Raw genomic sequence first — 22,578 nt, forward strand, 5'->3', positions numbered from 1 at the left:
GGCGCGTTTAACAACCTGTCTGCGTTATTCCACAGCTCAACAACAAGAAGAAAGAACACTGGAAAACCAATGGCTTACTGCAGGTTTTAAGCATCCCATTTTTATCACTAATTTATTTTCTACTCGAAGATGAAAATCAAACAAAAGGGGATTTTCTGAAGTTTTGCAGAAGCTGCCGCTGGACTGCATGGAATAATAGTGTGAAGAAACATTGCAACGAGGTAAATGACAAACAGCAAAAGCATCAAAGTGCACTAGACTGTTTCTGATTCTGGAAATCAGTGGATCGTTTTATTAAAGCACTTTCTGTTTTCGCGCACTTGGGACTCTTGCGCATCCGTCATTTCCACTGCATTGATTCAGGACGGCATCAACATCTCTCCTGTGTGGATTTTAAAAGAAACCAGAGCTTTTTGAGGCGGAGGATGGAGGAGAGTCATCTGATGCAGACCTTGGGCGGCGTGACCCTCGCCGGACACCCGGTGGCTTTACCGGTGCCTCATGACGGAACCGACGCCAGAAACAAGCAGGACATCGGAGACATTCTGCATCAGATCATGACCATCACCGACCAGAGCCTGGACGAGGCTCAGGCAAAGTTAGTTTTACAATGACACTTTACAATGCTGTCCATGGTAGCGCAATTTAACAAGCAGCTTCGCACTACACACTTTTTACTCCGGCGAATAATAATCATTGTGGTTTTAAACGTCCATTTCTACAGCATTGAAAAAAAAAAAAAAAACTATTTAGCATTTGCACTGTTGTTGTCCAGGAAAAAAAGATACAATTCATTTAACACGCCACGCTTCTTCACACGATATGGGGTAAGTTGTCACAGTGTGACATTAAACAGCCAATTATAGGCTTTTCAGGGAAATGTGAACAGTAACAATTATGAACAACAAAACAACACGGTAAACAGCAAAGAATTTAAAAGTAACATGCAAAAAACGTAATTATAATATTGTAATAATATAAAACTAAATAAATACATATTTTAAAATAAATGCAATTAAAAATATATTTCAATATTTGAAAATAGATAAAACAACAAAACAATACAAAAACAAGATAAATGTAACATGCATTTAAAAAAAATGAAATCGTAATAGTATATAATATTTGTTAAAATTAATACAAATAAAATGTTATTTAAAATCATTTGTAATAAACACAACAAAACAATTCATGAAACAGCAAAAAAAAAAAAAGTTGAAAAAATTTATAATATTATAATAATATAAAAATAAATACATATACAATATTATTTAAGTATATAAAACAATGGCCTACAGAAATGTAAAATTATAAAGCACAACTTACCCCAACCTGAAAAATAGTCAGTGTTTATTTAGAACGAACAAAAACATTATTTGCTGTTAAAATGTAAAAGCATAAACTCCATTATGTGCTGTATGTCTCAATAAGTTGGTGATTAATTATATTAACAATGTAGAAAATAGAATGTAGAATAGAAGCTTATACAGTGTCAGTTGTTGCAGACTATCTCTTTTGTAGAGATTAATGCACCATAATACATTTACCACATTGATGTTGGTTTAAACATAACAATATGGTTTTATATAAATGTCTTTAAAACAATTAAAGAAAAGTACTCCATAAATGCATGTGAAACACAATAATGTTAGTTTCCTAATGAGAAACTCTGGCTGAACTTGCATGGTGCTGTGAGGTGCAATCAGGTGGAATCAAGACGATAAATTTAGTAGCACAGCAGCGGAACTATGAATGTGAAACACTGTGTTAATGGCCTGTATGAATGATCAGTTATTCTGTATCCTTCCTGTTTTTCCTTGAAAGAAAGCATGGGCTGAACTGTCACAGAATGAAACCGGCTCTGTTCAGCGTGCTCTGTGAAATCAAAGAGAAAACAGGTAAGTGCTCCTTTATGCCCCACACAATACACTGCCATAATACACCTGCACGGATGATGCTCTTCAATACAGACCGCTGGTACATTCACAATAGCCACCAGCAGTCCTGCAGAAGCTCACGTTTAATACGGACAATAGTGTGTTTTACACTGACAGATGCTTCCTTACCAAAGTGTGAATGAGCTGTTTGTGGTGTTTTCTGATGACGTATTTTATAAAAGTGTGGTTGATATCAGCACATCTACTCAGCAAAAATGCAGTTTTATTGCATGTTAATAGAGCACTTTTTAAAATAAGTGGGCTGGAAATGTTTAGAGCCGTACCTCTGATATAGGCATAACAGAAACACAGAAGTTCAGAAATGTGCATCTCAGTAGACTTAACTTTTGAATGAACAAGGCATTTCACAATTTATAGGCCAAAATGTTATTATGAGAAGGAAATTTCACCTGATTTTAGGGCGACATGTCAGATACATGGGCCAAATCCTATTTTTGGTATTTTTTGATGTTTAATTCTTTGCAGATGGCCCTCACTGACTTTAGAAAAGAAAGAGAGTTTCTGAGAAAATGAAATTCAGTTTACAGGTGCTGGTCATATAATTAGAATATCATCAAAAAGTTGATTTATTTCACTAATTCCATTCAAAAAGTGAAACTTGTATATTATATTCATTCATTACACACAGACTGATATATTTCAAATATTTATTTCTTTTAATTTTGATGATTAGTGCTTACAGCTCATGAAAGTAAAAAATCAGTATCTCAAAATATTAGAATATTTACATTTGAGTTTGAATAAATGACCATCCCTACAGTATAAATTCTGGGTATCTCTTGTTCTTTGAAACCACAATAATGGGGAAGACTGCTGACTTGGCAATGATCCAGAGGACGAACATTGACGCCCTCCACAAAGAGAGTAAGTCACAGAGGGTCATTACTGAAAGGTGTGACTGTTTACAGAGTGCTGTATCAAAGCATATTAAATGCAAAGTTGACTGGAAGGAAGAATTTGGGTAGGAAAAGGTGCACAAGCAACAGGGATGACCGCAAGCTTGAGAATACAGTCAAGCAAAGCCGATTCAAACACTTGGGAGAGCTTCACAAGGAGAGAACTGAAGCTGGAGTCAGTGCATCAAGAGTCACCACGCTCAGACGTCTTCAGGAAAAGGGCTACCAAGCCACTTCTGAACCAGAGACAATGTCAGAAGCATCTTAACTGGGCTGTGGAGAAAAGAACTGGACTGTTGCTCAGTGGTCCAAAGTCCTCTTTTCAGATGAAAGTAAATTTTACATTTCATTTGGAAATCAAGGTCCCAGAGTCTGAAGGAAGAGTGGAGAGGCACAGAATCCATGTTGCTTGAAGTCCAGTGTGAAGTTTCCACAGTCAGTGATGATTTGGGCTGCCATGTCATCTGCTGGTGTTGGTCCACTGTGTTTTCTGAAGTCCACAGTCAACGCAGCCATCTACCAGGAAATTTTAGAGCACTTCATGCTTCCTTCTGTTGACAAGCTTTATGGAGATGCTGATTTCATTTTCCAGCAGGACTTGGCACCTGCCCACACTGCCAAAGGTACCAAAAGCTGGTTCAATGACCATAGTGTTACTGTGCTTGATTGGCCAGCAAACTCGCCTGACCTGAACCCCATAGAGAATCTGTGGGGTATTGTCAAGAGGAAGATGAGAGACACCAGACCCAACAATGCAGATGAGCTGAAGGCCACTATCAGAGCAACCTGGGCTCTCATAACACCTGAGCAGTGCCACAGACTGATCGAATCCATTGCTGCAGTAATTCAGGCAAAAGGAGCCCCAACTAAGTATTGAGTGCTGTACATGCTCGTACTTTTCATTTTCATACTTTTCAGTTGGCCAAGATTTCTAAAAATCCTTTCTTTGTATCGGTCTTAAGTAATATTCTAATATTTTGAGATACTGCTTTTTGACTTTCATGAGCTGTAAGCTCTAATCATCAAAATGAAAAGAAATAAACATTTGAAATATATCAGTCTGTGTGTAATGAATGAATATAATATACAAGTTTCACTTTTTGAATGGAATTAGTGAAATAAATCAACTTTTTGATGATATTCTAATTATATGACCAGCACCTGTATAAAGTGCATTTTCTGTAAATTGAATTAACAATGCATTTTTATATCTGGAAAGATAAAAACAAATCACTGTAAAAAAGAATTTGTTGAGTTTAGTCAACTTAAAATTTTAAGTTGTACTAAGTGAAAACTGAAAAAAAACAAAACAAAAAACAAAACAATTAAGTCAGCAGGGTAACAAATTATTTAAAGTTTTTATTTTTATTTTTTACAGTGTACATTTGCATAGGCTACATTGTGCTGTAATTATTTCTGCAGATTTATAATGGAATTTCCAATAGATTAAACTATACTATAGATGCAACTATAGATGCAATCTCAATTCACACCTATTATAAATGACAATGATTTAGCTATATTATTAACCATGTAACATATTTATCATCAACCTATTGGTTTAGAAATGAATTCAGTCAAATGAATAAATATTTGTATGTAAAAACTTTAAAATAAAAATGACACATTAGTAATCTTTCAGTCATTTTTCCCTCTGTGAAAAGTGATGTTTTTCTTTATGTAGGTCAGTCATACTACCTTAAAATGATTTAAGCTAAATATTTTATGTACAATTTTAATTATTTTAATGAATTTGACAATTATTGATTGAAAAAACATTTTGTCAGAACTTCTAGTAAATTACATATTGTTTTGTTTAGTAGCCTATAATGATCGTTTGTAAATCTGAAATGAATAGTTTTGTTTCAGAAAAATCTCTATTGTAAATCATCAATTTATGCAGAATTGTGCAACTTATGTCAGAAAATATCAGGCCTGGAAAGTTCAAATAGGTAAAATGGAAAAGTCAAATAGCTACACACTGTAAAAAGTGAAAGTTGATTTAACTTAAAAAAATTGAGGAAACCCGTTGCCTTAAAATTATTAAGTACATAATAATAATAATAATAATAATAATAATAATAATAATAATAATAATAAAATTTAAGTGAACTTGACAATTCAATTAACTTATTTTTTTAATGATCATTTACTTTAAAATTTTAAGGCAACGGGTTTCCTAAAATTTTTTAAGTTAAGTCAACTTATCACTTTTTACAGTGCAGTGAATATATATATATATATATTTCTATGTATGCCCAGCTTGATAATATTTCATTGGCTTGATATTGCTTTCTAATTAAACTGCTTTGTAAGTAATCTAATGCCTTGAAAAGTCATGGTAATTCATTGGCTCTGTGAGGCAATTGGTTGTGTAAATTTAGTATAAAACATTATTTAGTCATGACAGTGCACTCTTGTGCCAATACAGTAAACATTCAGATATTACCATGGTAGTGAGTAACTCCCCTTTCAACTCAGCATGCTGAATGCACTCACAAAAACAATTTGTGCAGTGCATGCATATTTGTAAATCTGCATCTCTCATTCTGTAAAATCAATTGTCAGCTTGAAGTACAGCAAAGCAATTGCATTTGATTCATTAGGTTGATTTACAGTCGTGCTTTATATTAAGTAAGCACTTCTGAAGTCTGCTGGGGGCATTTTAGTATTGACGCAATCTGACAGAGCTAATGAGTGAAATCAATCACGCTGAATATTATACATCTATTTGAGCAATAAAATTTAATTAGGAGAGACTATAAAACATTACAAATAAATAAATATCTACATAAACATTGATGCTGGCTGTTGTGTTAGCAATAGAGATAATATTCACGCATAAAGTGATTTTAGAATAAGGTTTACTAGTAAAGCAGTAGTGGCATTTTTGCATTTACACCCAGGAACAGTTCACCCAAAATGAAAATTTGCTGAAAATGTACTCACCTTCAGGTTATCCAAGATGTAGATGAGTTTGTGTGTTCATGGGAACAGATTTGGAGAAATGTAGCATTACATCACTGTGATGTAGATCCTCTGCAGTGAATGGGTGCCGTCAGAATGAGAGTTCAAACAGATGATAAAAACATGACAATAATCCACAAGTAATCCACACCACTCCAGTCCATCAGTTAACGTCTTGAGAAGCAAAAATCTGTGTGTTTGCATGAAACATATCCATCATTAATGGGGTTTCAACTGCAAACCATTGCTTTCTGCCAACGTACAAGTCCTATGTCTATAATAATGCTTTCTCCAACACCACTAAATATGAAATTAACATGATCACAATTTTAATATTTCTAGTATAATGGCATTACAAAACCATGAGCATGACTAAAAAGTGAGCTAAATATGATTGCAGACGTGCATCTGAAATATCAATCTGTTTATGCATATAGTACACATTCCCTGAGCAATTTCTGCAGTTCGTGTTCATTTTCACTCTAGCAGTGAGTTGTGCAATTAACTGGGCTGCACAGTTGTTAAGATGCGCTTGACTGTGGTGGGTGGATCATTACACTCTCTCGGCCCAGGCGGCTTGTGTTCAGCTTGCTTACCCCGTAGGCTGTGGAGGACTGTCAGAGACGGGCGGCATGGATCAGTGGCCTGGAAAATGGACACGAGAATGGAGCATAATTGATTTAAATCCCTAGCGTTCCTTCCCTGCTTATGTACTTCTATGACGGTGTAGAGCTAAAAGCACAATGTACGTTTCTTGAGCAAATGTTTACTGCGCTCGGTGAGTAGTGGAGCCAAAAGCATTCAGCTAATGTCAATGCATTTTGAGTGTGCATGTTGTCTTTTATAAAGAAAAATAGCTGAAAACTTTACAAGCAAAACAAAAAGAAATGCATTAGGTCCCATAAAAAAAGTGATCTAGTGTTGAAAATGAAGATAGAAAAGATTTTGCAACATTGTTTCTGAAGCATTAGCCCAGCTAACAATAATAAGAATGTTATGTTATGCTGATGTTCTTGTTAAGTTATGAAAACATAACCTCTGAATGTTCTTGGAATGTTCAATACGTCCAGTTTTTTAAATGTTTCCTTGGTCATGTGAACGGTAGAGAACCATTAAGGGAGCATTCCATTTTATAATTTGCAAACATTATGGGAAAATACTTTGGAATTTTCTCTGAAACATCAGAAATGTTTTTCTTAATGTTTAGTTCAATGTTTTCCGAATGTTCTCTAAATGTTCCAAACGTCCGTTTTTTTTAAATGTAAAAAGCTTTCTTGGTTACTTGAACATTAGAGAAACATTAAGGGAAAGTTCCATTTAATAATTTTGCAAACATTATGGGAAAGTTGCTTTTAAATGTTCTCTGGGCCATCTGAAACTATTAAGTATTAATGTTTTCTGAATGTTCTCTAAACATTGAAAAGGTCCAGTTTTTTTAAATGTTGAACAAATATATTTTTTTCTTGGTTATCTCAATGTTAGAGTACCATTAAGGGAACGTTCCATTTTATGATTTTGCAAACATTATGGGAAAGTTACATTTGAATGTTCTCTGAAGCTTGTATTAACTTTTTCTGAAAGTTCTCTGAAATGTTTAAAAAGTCCAGGTTTTTTTTCTTGGTTATTTAAACATTAGAGAAACATTAAGGGAACGTTCCATTTGCAAACATTATGGTAAAGTTACTGTTGAATATTCTATGAACCATCTGAAACTAGTAAGTATTAACATTTTCTAAATGTTCTCTGAATGTTCAAAACATCCAGTCTTTTTTTCTTGGTAATTTGAACATTAGGAAATACATTAAAAATTAAATTAAAATTGTGTCATCATACTCACCCTCAAGTTGTTTCAAACTTGTATGAGTTTCTTTTTTCTTGCTGAACACAAAAGAAGATATTCTGAAGAATATAAAAGTCATTGACTTCCATAGATGGAAAAAGTACTATGAAAGACAATGGCTACCACCACCAACATTCTCCAGAATATCTTCTTTTTTTTGTGTGTGTTCAACAGATGAAAAAAACTCATGTGTGGAACAACTTGAGGGTGAGTAAATAATGACAGAATATTCATTTTTGGGGGAACTATCCCTTTAAGGGAATGTTCAATTTTATCAGTTAGCAAACATTACTTTTAAAAGTTCCCTGAACCATCTGAAACTATAGTAATAATGTTTAAAAATAGCTAGAAAAACGTTCCATGAATGAGAAATACATAATATTTTCATAGTTAATGCAATGAAGTTGAGGAGAACTGATTTCATATAATCACTTACAATCACCAAAACACCATCATTTAAAAGACATTGAGCAAAAATGATGAAGTCTGTTGTCAAGACGACCTGAAAGACACTGATTGTGTTCTGTCAGCACAACCTCACACTAAATTGAGTTAAAGTATCACTGCATTCATATTTCATTTCCCTAAAGTAAACGCTACACTCACCCCACCTCGTGTATTTTAATATTTTACATTTCCCCTGTGACGTGCATGCGATATGAGTGCCATTTGTGATCTGCGGTCATCCATAATTTTTCCACATGGGATAAAAGCCTGAGAGGGAAGGGTCATATATTTTATAGAGAGAAAATATAACAGGAGTCGGGCTGCTCAAGACGTCACATGTGTGACTTTGACACAAGGCCGTTTCCTCTTTGTATCATGCATCAGGACGTTTTGTGTGTGTGTTTTTTCATTCATAGCAACGCAGGTGTGTTCTTAATTTTTTTTTTCCGGGTGAAAATTATGTTCAATCTGTAAAGAATATCCTTCATTTTGCTTGAATTGAATCTTGGGCCATTCTTTATGACTTATTAAAAATGGAACTTATTGAAAATGTTAGTGCTATTATATTTGGCTAATCTTCCATTTATAAGAGAAAATGTTAATATTTGTAAAGTTGGATATTGGTAATTCTTCAATTAGAGCCACTTTTGACAACTTGAAATCTTGCAATATGAAACTTCAGATTTTTTCATCTAAATAATTATTTTTTATCGTATGTCCTTGAAAAGTGGCCTTGATTACAGATTTTGGTAAAAGTGATAATGTGGATTTATGATAAGCATCACTTTTCTTACTTTTATACTTTTTTGAGGAAAAGAGGATAAGCTAGCAGTCACTTTATTTGATAAAAAAATAGTTCTGAACTGTATCTGTTTCTGAATTTAAAAATATTTTTTTACTCGTACAAATACTTTGTTTCCACAAAAATGTTTCCACACATTTTTTTTTACTAGTACAAATACTTTGTTTCCACACTTGTTTTATAAAATGCTTGGGGTGACAGCAATATTGGAGGCAATGATTTAGTAGAAAAAGTGCAAAGTATAAATTTGGGGATTTTAACAATTTTTAATATATTTCTAATAAGTATATTGTTCATCACTTTGCTAAAATGACTCTCTTTGACTTTCCATAATGAGATGATGACATAAAACAACTTCACACAACTTATATATGCAATCATTTGTGTAGTCAGCTGGGTGACGCCCTCCAAAGACATATCAGCAATGATTGACAGGCAGAAAACTGGCTCCATGCTTTCTGATTGGCTAACAGAGCAGTGTCAAAGAGGTGACTTCCCACAATACATATGTCAATGATGTGTGGCAGGTAGTAGAGCCCTGAAATAAACAAATAAATGTAAACTGAAAACATTAAAAATAAAAGCTAGCTAAATAGATAGATAGATAGATAGATAGATAGATAGATAGATAGATAGATAGATAGATAGATAGATAGATAGATAGATAGATAGATAGATAGATAGATAGATAGATAGATAGATGCACACATGACCCTCGTCAGCGTCCAGCAGATATTTCGGAGCAGAAAGTGTGGTGCAAAAAGACTGCAGTGAAATGAAAATTTAATCAGCATTTTCTCTGCCTTAACAAGGCAAGTAACCCTCATTTGCTGCCGAGGAGAAGAAACTGATATTTTATTCATATCCATTTTGGAGGTTGGTTGGTATATACTTCATTTTTTTTTTTCTGAGATGAAAAATAAGGCAACAAATGGAAGCTTAAAACTTGCTGCAAAGCACAACAGCCTAAAACCTCATATGTTGTGCAATTTACAAATTCTTCAAGATTTACTGAATATTATATTGCAATGTTTATGCAATATAATATAACATATGCAGTATAAGGTAAATGCATTAACCATGTTATGTAATGGAGTTAAACACATTTATTATAGATGCAATAACATAAACCTTTGTATACAAAGTATTTATATAGCCTATATGCAATATACAATGTTTCACCATCATGTCAAAATTGTTTCACTTCAACATGATCTCACAGAATTCCGTGTAATGTTCACTTATAGTTCATACTTTAGTTTTATGCACAATTTGGATTTGATGTTTAAATTAATTTAAAATAACTTCATTTACTGAGAAACAAAAGTCCTGCTGCGTTTGAGTCTGAGTTGAAGTTGGTCACCTGTGTTGGTTTGCAGGTCCAGTTCAGACCAGTCTTCAAAGGATTTGTAAACATTTGTAGACCTTTAAAGCTGCTCATGCATAACAGTCTCTTCACTAGATGCTGTCAGTATGTCGATATTGTTTATGAATATGATTGAGATCACCCTGGTTTGTTAAAAGGAGGAGCTCATAAAATCATTGCACTGGGCTTAATTTTCCCACAGTGCACTTCTTCTTTTCCCTTGTCTTTTATCATTGCAGCTCTTTTATATTGCTGTTTAGCAGGTTTGGTTTATGACTGTCTATCAGTCGTGTCAATAGAGTCTCCTGGGAATCTCATGGTTGGAGTTGATTAGATAAAGTTTAAGGGCTTTTAACTGATATGCGTGGTATTACAACATGATAACATACACTACAATTAGTGCGTATGTTAATAAATTGACTAATCTGATGATTATAATACTATTTGAGCATTTTTTGTTTGTTTTTTTTAGCAATGATTAATCATTATAGCTCATATCCGACATGTTAGACTATAATGGCTTTTCAAATGACTAGTCAAAAAAAATATTTCTTGACAATTTTTTTGCTTTAATGTCCAAATGAAATCAGAATTGATCACATTTACTTTGAATACGTATTTTTTGGTCTTTTTAGATATGAAAAAATATATTTGTATTCATAATCTTTAATTATAATAAACTTTTTTTGACCTTTCTAATAAAAACATTTTTCAGCCTTTCAAAAATATTGCTTACAGTGAGAAACCAAATGGTGATTTTTTTAAAACCTATATTACCATACTTTTGCCACTTAAATTAATCACAGTATAAGACAATTTTTTTTATTGCAACTTCTCTGGAAATTTGCATGGAGTAACAGGATAAAGCCATGGTTTAAATTATTGTATTAATTTTGTTGACATATTAGAGTTATAGTTAGGTTTTTACTCCAATAATCAGAAAATGCTGCCAACAGGCAGTAAAAAAAATACATTTTCATAAAATTTTATAGAAATCAGTGTGAATGATAGCTATATAAACAACCCCCCCATAAAAACCTTTGAAATATATATATCTATAGATAGGAATAAAACGGTTACTTGTATGTAGGCTAAGTGCTATACTGAACTGGAGAAAAAGCTCAAAAACAAATAAATCAAGCATAATAAAAACCTATTTTAAATGTTTTCTTTCTGCTAGTCTGAAACAAAACAAGTTATGGAAGCAAAATAGCCAAAAGAAAACTATGTTTTTGCCTGTAGTGCCTTGCCTTAACACAGTAATTTAACATCCATTTGTCCCCCAAATACATAACTGCAACAAGTGAGACTTGAAGCAGACAAGGACACAGTACAGCGTGCTATTACATGGCTGCGGTGTCATCAAAGCGGCCTGTGAAGGAGTCTCGCACTCTCCTGTCACAGGGAAAAAAATCAATAGTGCAATCCTCCCCGTTCCCGTCTCGCTGGCGGTAATTGAAATAGAAAATCAAATGAGCGGCGAGCAGATAATTGTTTTATCAATATCCTCCTGCCCGCCCTCCGCGGGTCAGTGGCGCATGATCACCGAGCGCTGGATATGACGAGGACGAAATGTGAAATTGAACAGCTCGGCTCTCGTTTATCAGACCTGACAACTCGGAGTGACCGACTCGCGGTATACAGCTGGACGGCGCAGCTGCTCCCGTCTGCTCAGACTCCCGCTTAAACATCTTAACGTGATAAAGTGGCTGCTGTCGTCAGCGCTGTCATCGGACCAACAAGATTTGAATGTATTCTTGCTCAAATATGTCCTATAGTTGTACTGTAATGTGATAGATTACAGTAATCAATGGACACTTGCTTGCGGCCACATATTTAAAGGGCGATTGTATTGCACTGCACATTAAATATGGTAAAAGATGGTCGGAGGACATGTGGATCACACAACTATGACCTCTACTCAGCCAACACCATTAAGATATGCAAGAGTTGTTTGTTTTCTGAATGTTCAAAAGTCCTGTTTTTGAAATGTTTTAAACACGATTTTTTTTTGGTTATGTGAACGTTCCATTTATGGTTCCATTTCATGATTTTAAAAACATTATTATAGGAATGTTCCTTGAATGGTCTCTAAACCAACTAAGAATGTTGTGCCAACATAGCCGTTACGAAAAGGTTGGTAACACTTTATTTTAAGGTGCCCTTGTTACACATTTTACATTTACTTACTATTATAATTACAATAAATTATGCATAATTACATGCAAGTAACCCTAAGCCAATTCCTAATACTATAGTGAGAACATGTAGTTAATTAATATTACTTAGTACTTAAATGTATAATTACACTGTAACAAGGACATCTTGAAATAAAGTGTAACCAAAAGGTTTCTTTCTGAATGTTCTCTAAACGTTCAAAACATCCAGTTTTTTAAATGTGTAAAAAACTAGTTTCCTTGGTTTATGTGAATGTGAATGAAACAGCGAGGGAACGTTCCATTTGTAAACGTTATGGGAAAGTTATTTTTGAATGTTCTCTATAGTTCAATGAACGTCCAACTAAAATGTTGGTTCAGTGAAAAAAAGTTCAGTGAACGATGTTTAAATACCATTTTTGTGCTAATGTTTTGAGAACATTTTTAAAGACCTAACTTCGAAGAAAAAATGCAATTTTGAGTAATTTCTTGGGTATAATATTCAGTGAAATCTACACAACTTTGCAACATAATATTGATTATAGCGAGTGAGTAAATTAAACTTATTTTCAGATCTAATGCAATTGTATTTAAAATAACCTAGACAAATCATTGCATTATAAATTGAAGAAAATTTTGTTTAATTTGAAAATAGGAATGTAGCCATTTTTTGGTAGATTTGGCACATGATTCCACATGATATTCCAGTAATTTCTTATTTACCACTTAGGAGGAAATTCAAAGATTTTAACAAATGCACAATCTTTCTCGTGATATTCCACAAATTTCTTGTATGTCACTTAAGAAAGAAGGACGTAATTTAATATTTTAAACAAATACATGATATTCTGTATATATTTCAGGAATTTCTTGTATATTCTTAAGAAAGAAGGACAAAATTCAAAAATTTGAAAAGAAACTATACTTTAAAATCCAATAACAGAAAACTCTAACACTGGGAAAAGGCAAGGTTCATGTCACATTAATTACATCTAATGTAAACAGTGATGGTAAAAATGCCATTCTTACTCTATGATGTTCATGGGAATATGTATTATGATTGATACCATGCTTATGAAAGAGTCACATGCATGACTTACAGCAGTTCGTGTCCGGTTTTGATTCGGGTAATGAAGAGTAGCAGTAAATCTTTGGCTCATACTAGTGTTTGTTTTAAGATGCTGATGTCTGCTCGACTGCTTTAATTGCTCTTCTGTACTCTTGACCCTCTTGAGTGGCTGATATATATCACACACAGTCATAATGAATTAGTCCACTTCACAGACAGCATATTTCTGTATGATAGATAACGCTCTGGAGAAACGACCTGTCTTAATTTATGACACCTCACAGAGTGAAGGCGAGAAAGACCAGACTAGGATGTAAAGAAATGTTATCCAAAATCAAACTGAAGCTTTAGGCTACGGCTGTAGGTAATGCAACTTTTGCTAAATCTTTTCAAACTTGCCAAACTATTAATTCTGGATGAGCTGCATTCAATGGAGAACCTGTGCGTACACATTCTCTATTCATGAGCCAAGTGCAATCTGGAAGTTTTAATCTGATTTTTATTGCAGTTATTTAATCAGGTTATGTTTATTAATAAAGTAAAATTTTTATTGAATATAATATCAGGTGCTTGAAGGCATCTAGCTTTATTAATACGAATGCAATAATACATCTACATTTTATCAATCTCTGATTAAAAACCTTTCTTTGGAAACTGGATTCATATAAAATGCCTACTTTGCAATCAATAATATCATAAAATATCCTAAATGCATCATTACAGAACTTAATGGGTTGTGAACTCCATTTAATGTTGCTTTACACCTACAGGTCAGCTGCAAATGACTATAGGGTTCTTGGCTTGGCAGCGTTTTGCTATTTAAAACATGCTCTCATGCAAATCCAGCCAAAAAAAAAAAAAAGCATATTCTAGAGGTTTCATATATATACAGTGAGGAAAATAAGTATTTGAACACCCTGCTATTTTGCAAGTTCTCCCACTTAGAAATCATGGAGGGTCTGAAATTGTCATCGAGGTGCATGTCCACTGTGAGAGACATAATCTAAAAAAAATCCAGAAATCACAATGTATGATTTTTAACTATTTATTTGTATGATACAGCTGCAAATAAGTATTTGAACACCTGTCTATCAGCTAGAATTCTGACCCTCAAAGACCTGTTAGTCTGCCTTTAAAATGTCCACCTCCACTCCATTTATTATCCTAAATTAGATGCACCTGTTTGAGGTCGTTAGCTGCATAAAGACACCTGTCCACCCCATACAATCAGTAAGAATCCAACTACTAACATGGCTAAGACCAAAGAGCTGTCCAAAGACACTAGAGACAAAATTGTACACCTCCACAAGACTGGAAAGGGCTACGGGAAATTGCCAAGCAGCTTGGTGAAAAAGGTCCACTGTTGGAGCAATCATTAGAAAATGGAAGAAGCTAAACATGACTGTCAATCTCCCTCGGACTGGGGCTCCATGCAAGATCTCACCTCGTGGGGTCTCAATGATCCTAAGAAAGGTGAGAAATCAGCCCAGAACTACACGGGAGGAGCTGGTCAATGACCTGAAAAGAGCTGGGACCACCGTTTCCAAGGTTACTGTTGGTAATACACTAAGGCGTCATGGTTTGAAATCATGCATGGCACGGAAGGTTCCCCTGCTTAAACCAGCACATGTCCAGGCCCGACTTAAGTTTGCCAATGACCATTTGGATGATCCAGAGGAGTCATGGGAGAAAGTCTTGTGGTCAGATGAGACCAAAATAGAACTTTTGGTCATAATTCCACTAAACGTGTTTGGAGGAAGAAGAATGATGAGTACCATCCCAAGAACACCATCCCTACTGTGAAGCATGGGGTGGTAGCATCATGCTTTGGGGTGTTTTTCTGCACATGGGACAGGGCGACTGCACTGTATTAAGGAGAGGATGACCGGGGCCATGTATTGCGAGATTTTGGGGAACAACCTTCTTCCCTCAGTTAGAGCATTGAAGATGGGTCGAGGCTGGGTCTTCCAACATGACAATGACCAAGCACACAGCCAGGATAACCAAGGAGTGGCTCTGTAAGAAGCATATCAAGGTTCTGGCGTGGCCTAGCCAGTCTCAGACCTAAACCCAATAGAGAATCTTTGGAGGAGCTCAAACTCCGTGTTTCTCAGCGACAGGCCAGAAACCTGACTGATCTAGAGAAGATCTGTGTGGAGGAGTGGGCCAAAATCCCTCCTGGAGTGTGTGCAAACCTGGTGAAAAACTACAGGAAACGTTTGACTACTGTACCAAATATTAACATTGATTTTCTCAGGTGTTCAAATACTTATTTGCAATAAATAGTTAAAAAATCATACATTGTGATTTCTGGATTTTTTTTTTTAGATTATGTCTCTCACAGTGGACATGCACCTACGATGACAATTTCAGACCCCTCCATGATTTCTAAGTGGGAGAACTTGCAAAATAGCAGGGTGTTCAAATACTTATTTTCCTCACTGTATAAAACAATGGAAACACTTGCATTATAAAGTTAAGTAGATTTAACTATTGACTCAAGATTGTGTGCAAAAACCTGCAAAAGAAATGAAGTAATATCTACTTAACCTTGCAACATAATATTGAATAAATGAAGTACATTTAACTTAAAGGAATAGTTGACCAAATTTTGCCATCATTTACTCACCTTCATGTCGTTCCAAATGTATATAAGTTTCTTTCTTATGTTGAACACAGAAGAAGATATTTGTTGGTTGTTGGTCCCCATTGACTTAGTAGGAAAAGAAATACTGTGGAAGTCAATGAGGACCATCAACTGTTTGATTACCAGCATTCTTCAAAATCTTTCATCTTTCATTTTCATTATTTAACATAACCTAAAAATAAAAATAAATAAATATTTTTGAAAAAGGGAATTTTTTCCCTTCTGTTGCTGTCTGAAAGAAAACAAAGTCTGAAATTCTTGACCAAAAATTTAAACAAAAAGTCTATATCTAAAATACAAAACAAGAAAATCTAACTTCAATCCTTTCCGTTTTCCATGTTTTAATTGATTGATTTTGATCTGCTTAAACTATCCCTTTAATAACAAAAAATACAGTATATTAAGTTCATGCACCCATTTTTCCATCTCAGGTGCAAATGCACGATTCAGTATTTTCATGAGGTCCTTTTAAGAGCACATTGTTATTCAGTCTGTCAAACACACGCGGTTCATACATTTCAGATGAGGGCAGAGGAGTCAGGTGTGGTTCAAGCGCACACATACCCATTATATGGTGTGTTTGGGCTTTTCAAGCTTTTGTGTGCCAAAACCGTTGTGTACGTCTGATCAAAGCCGTACGCTCCACTGGAGACAAGGCACGCAATACTTCACCTTGGCTCTGGTGCTTTTCTTGGCATCACCTAAAAGCAGTCTTTGTTCCTTGTTCAAGATGAAAGAATCAATCCCTGACAGCTACCATACAGGTGAGACAACAACCTAAGAGAAACCAAGACTGTTCGCTTCAGGGACGACATTGTTTATATTCGTGTTTGCTGCAGAAGTCGAACGCAGAGGGAGTTTTCGCAGCTGAATTTTACCGATAAAAGACAAAATTTTCAAGGAGCTAAAGCATTCATATGGCTGCTTACAAAAGATATCGAAAAGTCTCAATGAAAATGTTTTCTTTACAACCTGCTGATTTACAAATAATAGTGTTTTTATAGACAACGTGCCTTCATCTCTTCCCTTCATTGGGTTGTTGGAGATGTTCAAATGAAGTCTCATCCCAACTCGTCACATACTGAAGCTTGGTCAGGACCGTTTTGGTGTCAATTTTTGAAGCTCAAGGGACGCCTTTAGCTTCACTTTTCAACGTGAAGGGTCCTCCATTGTTTTCAGTTGTTTGTCTTAATTTAATGGTTTGCATGCATTTGTAAAAAAATTAAATAATTTTATATACATTTTTACTTTCATTGGAGCACCTAACCCCAACCCTACCCTAAACCTACCCACCTCTGAACAATATAAAACACACACAGGCAAATATAAGTGCAGTCACAGGTATTTATTGCAAAAACTGACCATAAACAAGCAGTATAAAAACATTACAAACAAGACGTGTTGCATTCCAAGTCTTCTGAAGCCATACGAAGTCTTTATGAGAAGAAGACAGCAAAACTCCAAGGTATTAATCATTGAAAATGATCCCGCTCCATTGACACGCTCACATCTCATTCAAAAAGATACTCCCGTCCCGTAGCGTGATGCAATCGGTCACAAGACACACAAGAGCCAATGGCATTTCACAACCAAAGCTGACGTAAGGCTTCTTCTGGCGGCATTTTTTTAATTTGCGCACAGACTGCAGCAGCACTCAGCACAATCGCGTCTGTTCCTCTCACAAATCAATCGTTTTGCCTCGGAAGACTTGTAATATTAATACTTTTTAAATAAATTATGACGGTAGTTGTATCTGCCTGCTATATCTTGTGTTTTATTGACAGATAGTAGGTTTAGGGACAGGGGTTGGGTGATGTGCTCATAAATGTGGTTAATAATGTAATATAAATAAAACAGTTTTGACTGTTTAAATTGAAAAATCACTCCCCTACATATATGCAATAATGGCAATGTTATTACCCAGTATGTCATTTAATTATGACGATAAAATTCCCAGTATCGCATCGGCATATTGACGCTAAGGGTTTCCTATTTAAAACAACGGAGGACCCTTCACGTCAAAAAGTGATGCTAAAGGGGTACCTTGAGCGTAAAAAAGCGACGCCAAAACGGTCCTGACCAAGCTTCAATATGTGACGAGTTGGGATGAGACTGTGTTGCAACCACCTAGTACAATAGTTTAACATTTGTTTATTTTTCTAGGTTATTTTAAATGTTACTGCATCAGATCTGCAAATAAAAGTGATCTATTAACAGTGTACTTGACCAGGTTTAATGTCGATGCCATTTTTGCGTCTTGTAACCAAACATGATGTGCCAAGTTTTAATATGCACAGGAATTCTCTCCATTGATCTAATTAACCTGATTAACCCTTTCCACCCCAGACACAGAATATTTTATTTCTACATCACCATCTGGATGCTTCATATACAGTAATATTGCAATGCATATCATGTTTTCACTGTATGGAAAAGACCAGTTCAGAGATTGCCTTCGATATTGAAGAAATTCATACAGGTTTGGAATGACATGTGGGTGAATAAATATTCCTTAATATCTGACCTCCTTGTAAGAATATCTACAACAGACTGTGTTAAAGTTCACATTTGCACAGTGGAAAGCTGTAGTATTCAGAGGGTCCTTGAGAGAACATTGAAAAAAAGAAGAAAAAAAAAACCAGTTCGTTCCCCTCCTACGCCCGACTCAGAGGAGTCTTGGGAAATCATATCGATCGATAGTTCCTGTTCCAGAAAGATTGCTGCACACACACTAACGGGCGATGGACGTTCTCAGTGGCCTTCATTTACAGTTTCCATCAATAAATCTTCATGACTAAGCATGAGTGTCAGAGGTGAATTACAGTTCACATTGGCTTCCACCAAGCTTCACGGCTTGGCCTTTCCTTAGGAATGACCACTCGACATTAACCAGTTAATCTGGTTACGATTGAGGAAATGTTTTGAAATGTGACCATGCAATGCAAGCAGATTTTTAGAAAAATGCTGCCTTTAAAAACTGGTCAAATGTCGGCATTTTAACGAACATGTTACACAAACAGGGTTGTGTAGGATTCAGAATTGAAGATCCCATTAGTGCAAATTTGCATCAAATTGGCCAAAACACATAGGAAAATGAACTGGAATGACAGGAAGAAGAATTAACTGAATTGCAATTTGAAGAAATTCAATGCAGATGATGCATTCTGGTAAATGATGCGTTCTTCCACTCTAGTGCACAAAAGTACTTAGTTGTTACTTACAAAAGTAAATTAGAAAGTAAGAGAGAGAGAGAGAGATGTTCACAAATGTATATATTATGTAATTTTTATAGTTAATATCATTTATATGTCCTTAACTGTCTCAATTAATTACAATCGTTCTTAAAATTATAGTATATATATATATATATATATATATATATATATATATATATAAACTAAATTTCTATGAGTATTTTAAACATCTATCTATCTATCCAAAATAGTTTTTAAAAAAAAAGGTGTATTATGGAAGTTTGTTCATTGTATCATAAAATGTTTCTCTTTCTGATTTTCTAGTTATTTTTAAACACAAGAACACGTCCAGTATGAACGACTCCTAACATGCAGCATTTGAGACAGTGTTTCTTGGATTTATGCTTCCTAAATGGGACATTAACACAATACTTTGAGCGGCGCTCTCCTGATTAGCATAATTAACGTGCATTCCACTGAGAGTCTGCCATCGTTAACGAGGTATAGCTGGCTAATGAGGCTGAGTGAGTGAGCTTATATCAGGGATGTGATTGGCTGGTGCGTGTGCACAGGTTAGTTGTCCTGATTCATGCACTGTATGAATGTCCATCTTTGGCGGCTTCCTCATTTTCCCACACATTTCAGTTCAATGTTTCTTCATGGAGTGTAAATCAATACATAAATGGGACTTTATTAAAGCAAGTTTTTTTGTTTTTTTTTGGAAGCAAATTTCCCATGTGTTTTTAAAACAGAAAGAGAGTAATGAGTAGGAAGAACAGATCATTTTACTGACTCTTGATCATATTCTGGATTAGAAAATCATATACTAAAGATAATTTATGAGGTACATAAATGATTGCCTCTAAGTTTTTTGTTTATTTAGATGTAAGGTCAAAATTATGAGATGTAACATCAGAATTGTGAGATATAAAGTTAAAATTGCAAGATGTAAAGTCAGAATTGCGAGATATCACTGTAAAAAAAAATCTGTAAAATCTACAATAAAAAAACGGCAGCTGTGGTTAAAAAATACGGTATTTTAGGTTTTACGGTTTTAACTTAAATTTACAGTTAAATACTGTAATTTCATTAACTGATATAATATTAATATACCAACCTATTAAAGTACTGAAATCTGTTTTGTACCTTTGAAATACACTGATAACCACCAAATGCAGGTGGTGATGAGAAAGTCACATGATGAACCAAAGCCCATCACAAGCAGCTTTTAAATAATAACATATATAGAAGGTGCACTATGGCGTCCAATCTATGCCATTAATAACCGAGCGCACCACTTATGCTGGCGCGCGCGGTAAATCACTTCCGCAAGGAAACGGGAGCCCGCGAGTTAATTTCAAACACTCGAATTTCATTCACATGTGACCTGAGACATGGCTTCATCAACAGACTAGATGCATGTAAGTTGTCATTTATTTTTTATTTGTTTTTATAAATGTAAGTAGGGTAAAGTGCAGAACCCTCTTACAATGAAAGAATATATTACCATCAACCCCTAAAATTTGACATAGTAATACAAAATATATTTAAAAGTTTATACAGCAACTGTCTCAGGTCACATGTGAATTATGGATCGCCTTTTCACAGGCATCCAATCACAGCTGATTTCCGGAAAAGGGGAAGTAACCAATGGCGTTAGAGATAAGAATTAAAACAGCAAGCCCCGCCCCACGACTGACAAAAATAGAAGTGTTCGCACGAGCAGGTGAGAGAAGATTGATCGCAAGGATGTGGGGGATGATCACGTGCGCGCGAGGGCTTGTATTGCGCGCAGAGGACAAGTGACGCGGTTATTAATGGCATAGATTTGACGCCATAGTGCACAGTGTCATTCACATAAGCACTAAACACCATCATGGTGAACCTCATTAAACTGAAATATGCAATAAACATTAATTTAACAACATTAGATGTAACATACAACCCTAATACAACCCTTAAACATAACTGATAAGAAAAAACTAAGAAAAAACATCAAATTCAAACAAAATTTGAAATGCAACGCAGGGAATTCTGGGAATGTCAGTTTACGGTTTTTCCCTGTAAATTTTACAGGAACTTACTGTTAACCATTTAACAGGTTTTTACCGTTAAAATCACAGTAATTTTTTACAGTGATAAAGATAAAAATTTTAAGATGTAAAGTCAGAACTGCGAGATGCAAAGTTAAAATTGTGTTATATAAAGTCTGAATTACTATAAAGTCTTTATATAATTGCAAGATGTAACATCAGGATTGCAAAATGTATAGTCAGAACTGTGAGATATAAAGTCAGAAATATGAGATGTAAAGTCAGAATTGCAAGATGTAAAGTCAGATTGTGAGATGTTAAGTCAGAAATATGAGATGTAAAGTTAAAATTGCGCGATGAGATGTAAAGTCTGAATTACAAGATATAAAGTAAGAATTGTGAGATGGAAAGTCAGAATCGCGAAATGTATAGTCAGAATTGTGACATCCAAAGTCAGAATTACAAGAAATTTTTTATTACTTTGTCTTATTATTGAAATAATTTTTTGTCCCATGGCGGAACCAGGCTTCAATAATCATGGCATATGTCTGAATTATCGCATGCAGTCTATGATTTGTGTTCTCAGATTGCATCTGGTATCAGTGTTTGGATTGGCGTGTTCCAGTGAAGCGTGCTTTCAGTGACACAAAATCGTTGCAGTGCTAAACCTGCTGTTTCTCCCATCAGTCTGTGTTTTGACAACATATAATATCTCTGAAACCTCTTTGGAAAGGTTTCTGTGGGTCGTTTGCCTGCAGTGATAACAAGCGGTCACACGTTTTAGCCATGAAATGACTCCTCAAAGACAAAATGACTTTCGAGGCAAAAACGACTTTCGAATTGATCTGTCGCTATCGACAACATGCCCCGCCGCCTGTGAGCTGGTCATTATTCATGTTGTTTTGCACAGCAGGTCCAAACGTCTGAGACAGCATTGAGAAGCTGGGATTTTTTTCATTTAATACCTGGAAAGAAACAAAGGTTTAGGATTTAGAAGCACACAAATCAAATTAAACTTATGCAACTTTTGCCCAATGAAAAACAAAGATTTTGTACTATTTCTATGTTACTAAAATAGAGATATTGATTTGTTGCCTTTGCCCAGACTGAAATTAATGTACATTTTATTCAGATTTATTCACATTGTTGCTGATAACATATTTTGTAATAAAAAACTGTACTGCATTAGACCAGTAGGTAAAG

At 34.9% G+C, this 22,578-nt stretch overlaps 1 protein-coding gene across 5 annotated transcripts in view; it reads left to right on the top strand.

Moving 5' to 3' along the window:
* pbx3a (pre-B-cell leukemia homeobox 3a) overlaps nt 1-22,578 on the top strand; it is a 51,919-nt gene continuing 29,341 nt past the window's right edge. For all 5 annotated transcript variants that reach the window (XM_058776333.1, XM_058776330.1, XM_058776331.1 and 2 more), the window contains exons 1-2: nt 1-598; nt 1,825-1,898. In XM_058776333.1, the coding sequence (XP_058632316.1) occupies nt 426-598; nt 1,825-1,898 (247 nt within the window). In that variant the 5' untranslated portion in view covers nt 1-425. The remainder of the gene's footprint in view (nt 599-1,824; nt 1,899-22,578) is intronic.

Source organism: Onychostoma macrolepis, chromosome 05, assembly GCF_012432095.1.
Source record: "Onychostoma macrolepis isolate SWU-2019 chromosome 05, ASM1243209v1, whole genome shotgun sequence".
NCBI lineage: Eukaryota > Metazoa > Chordata > Actinopteri > Cypriniformes > Cyprinidae > Onychostoma > Onychostoma macrolepis.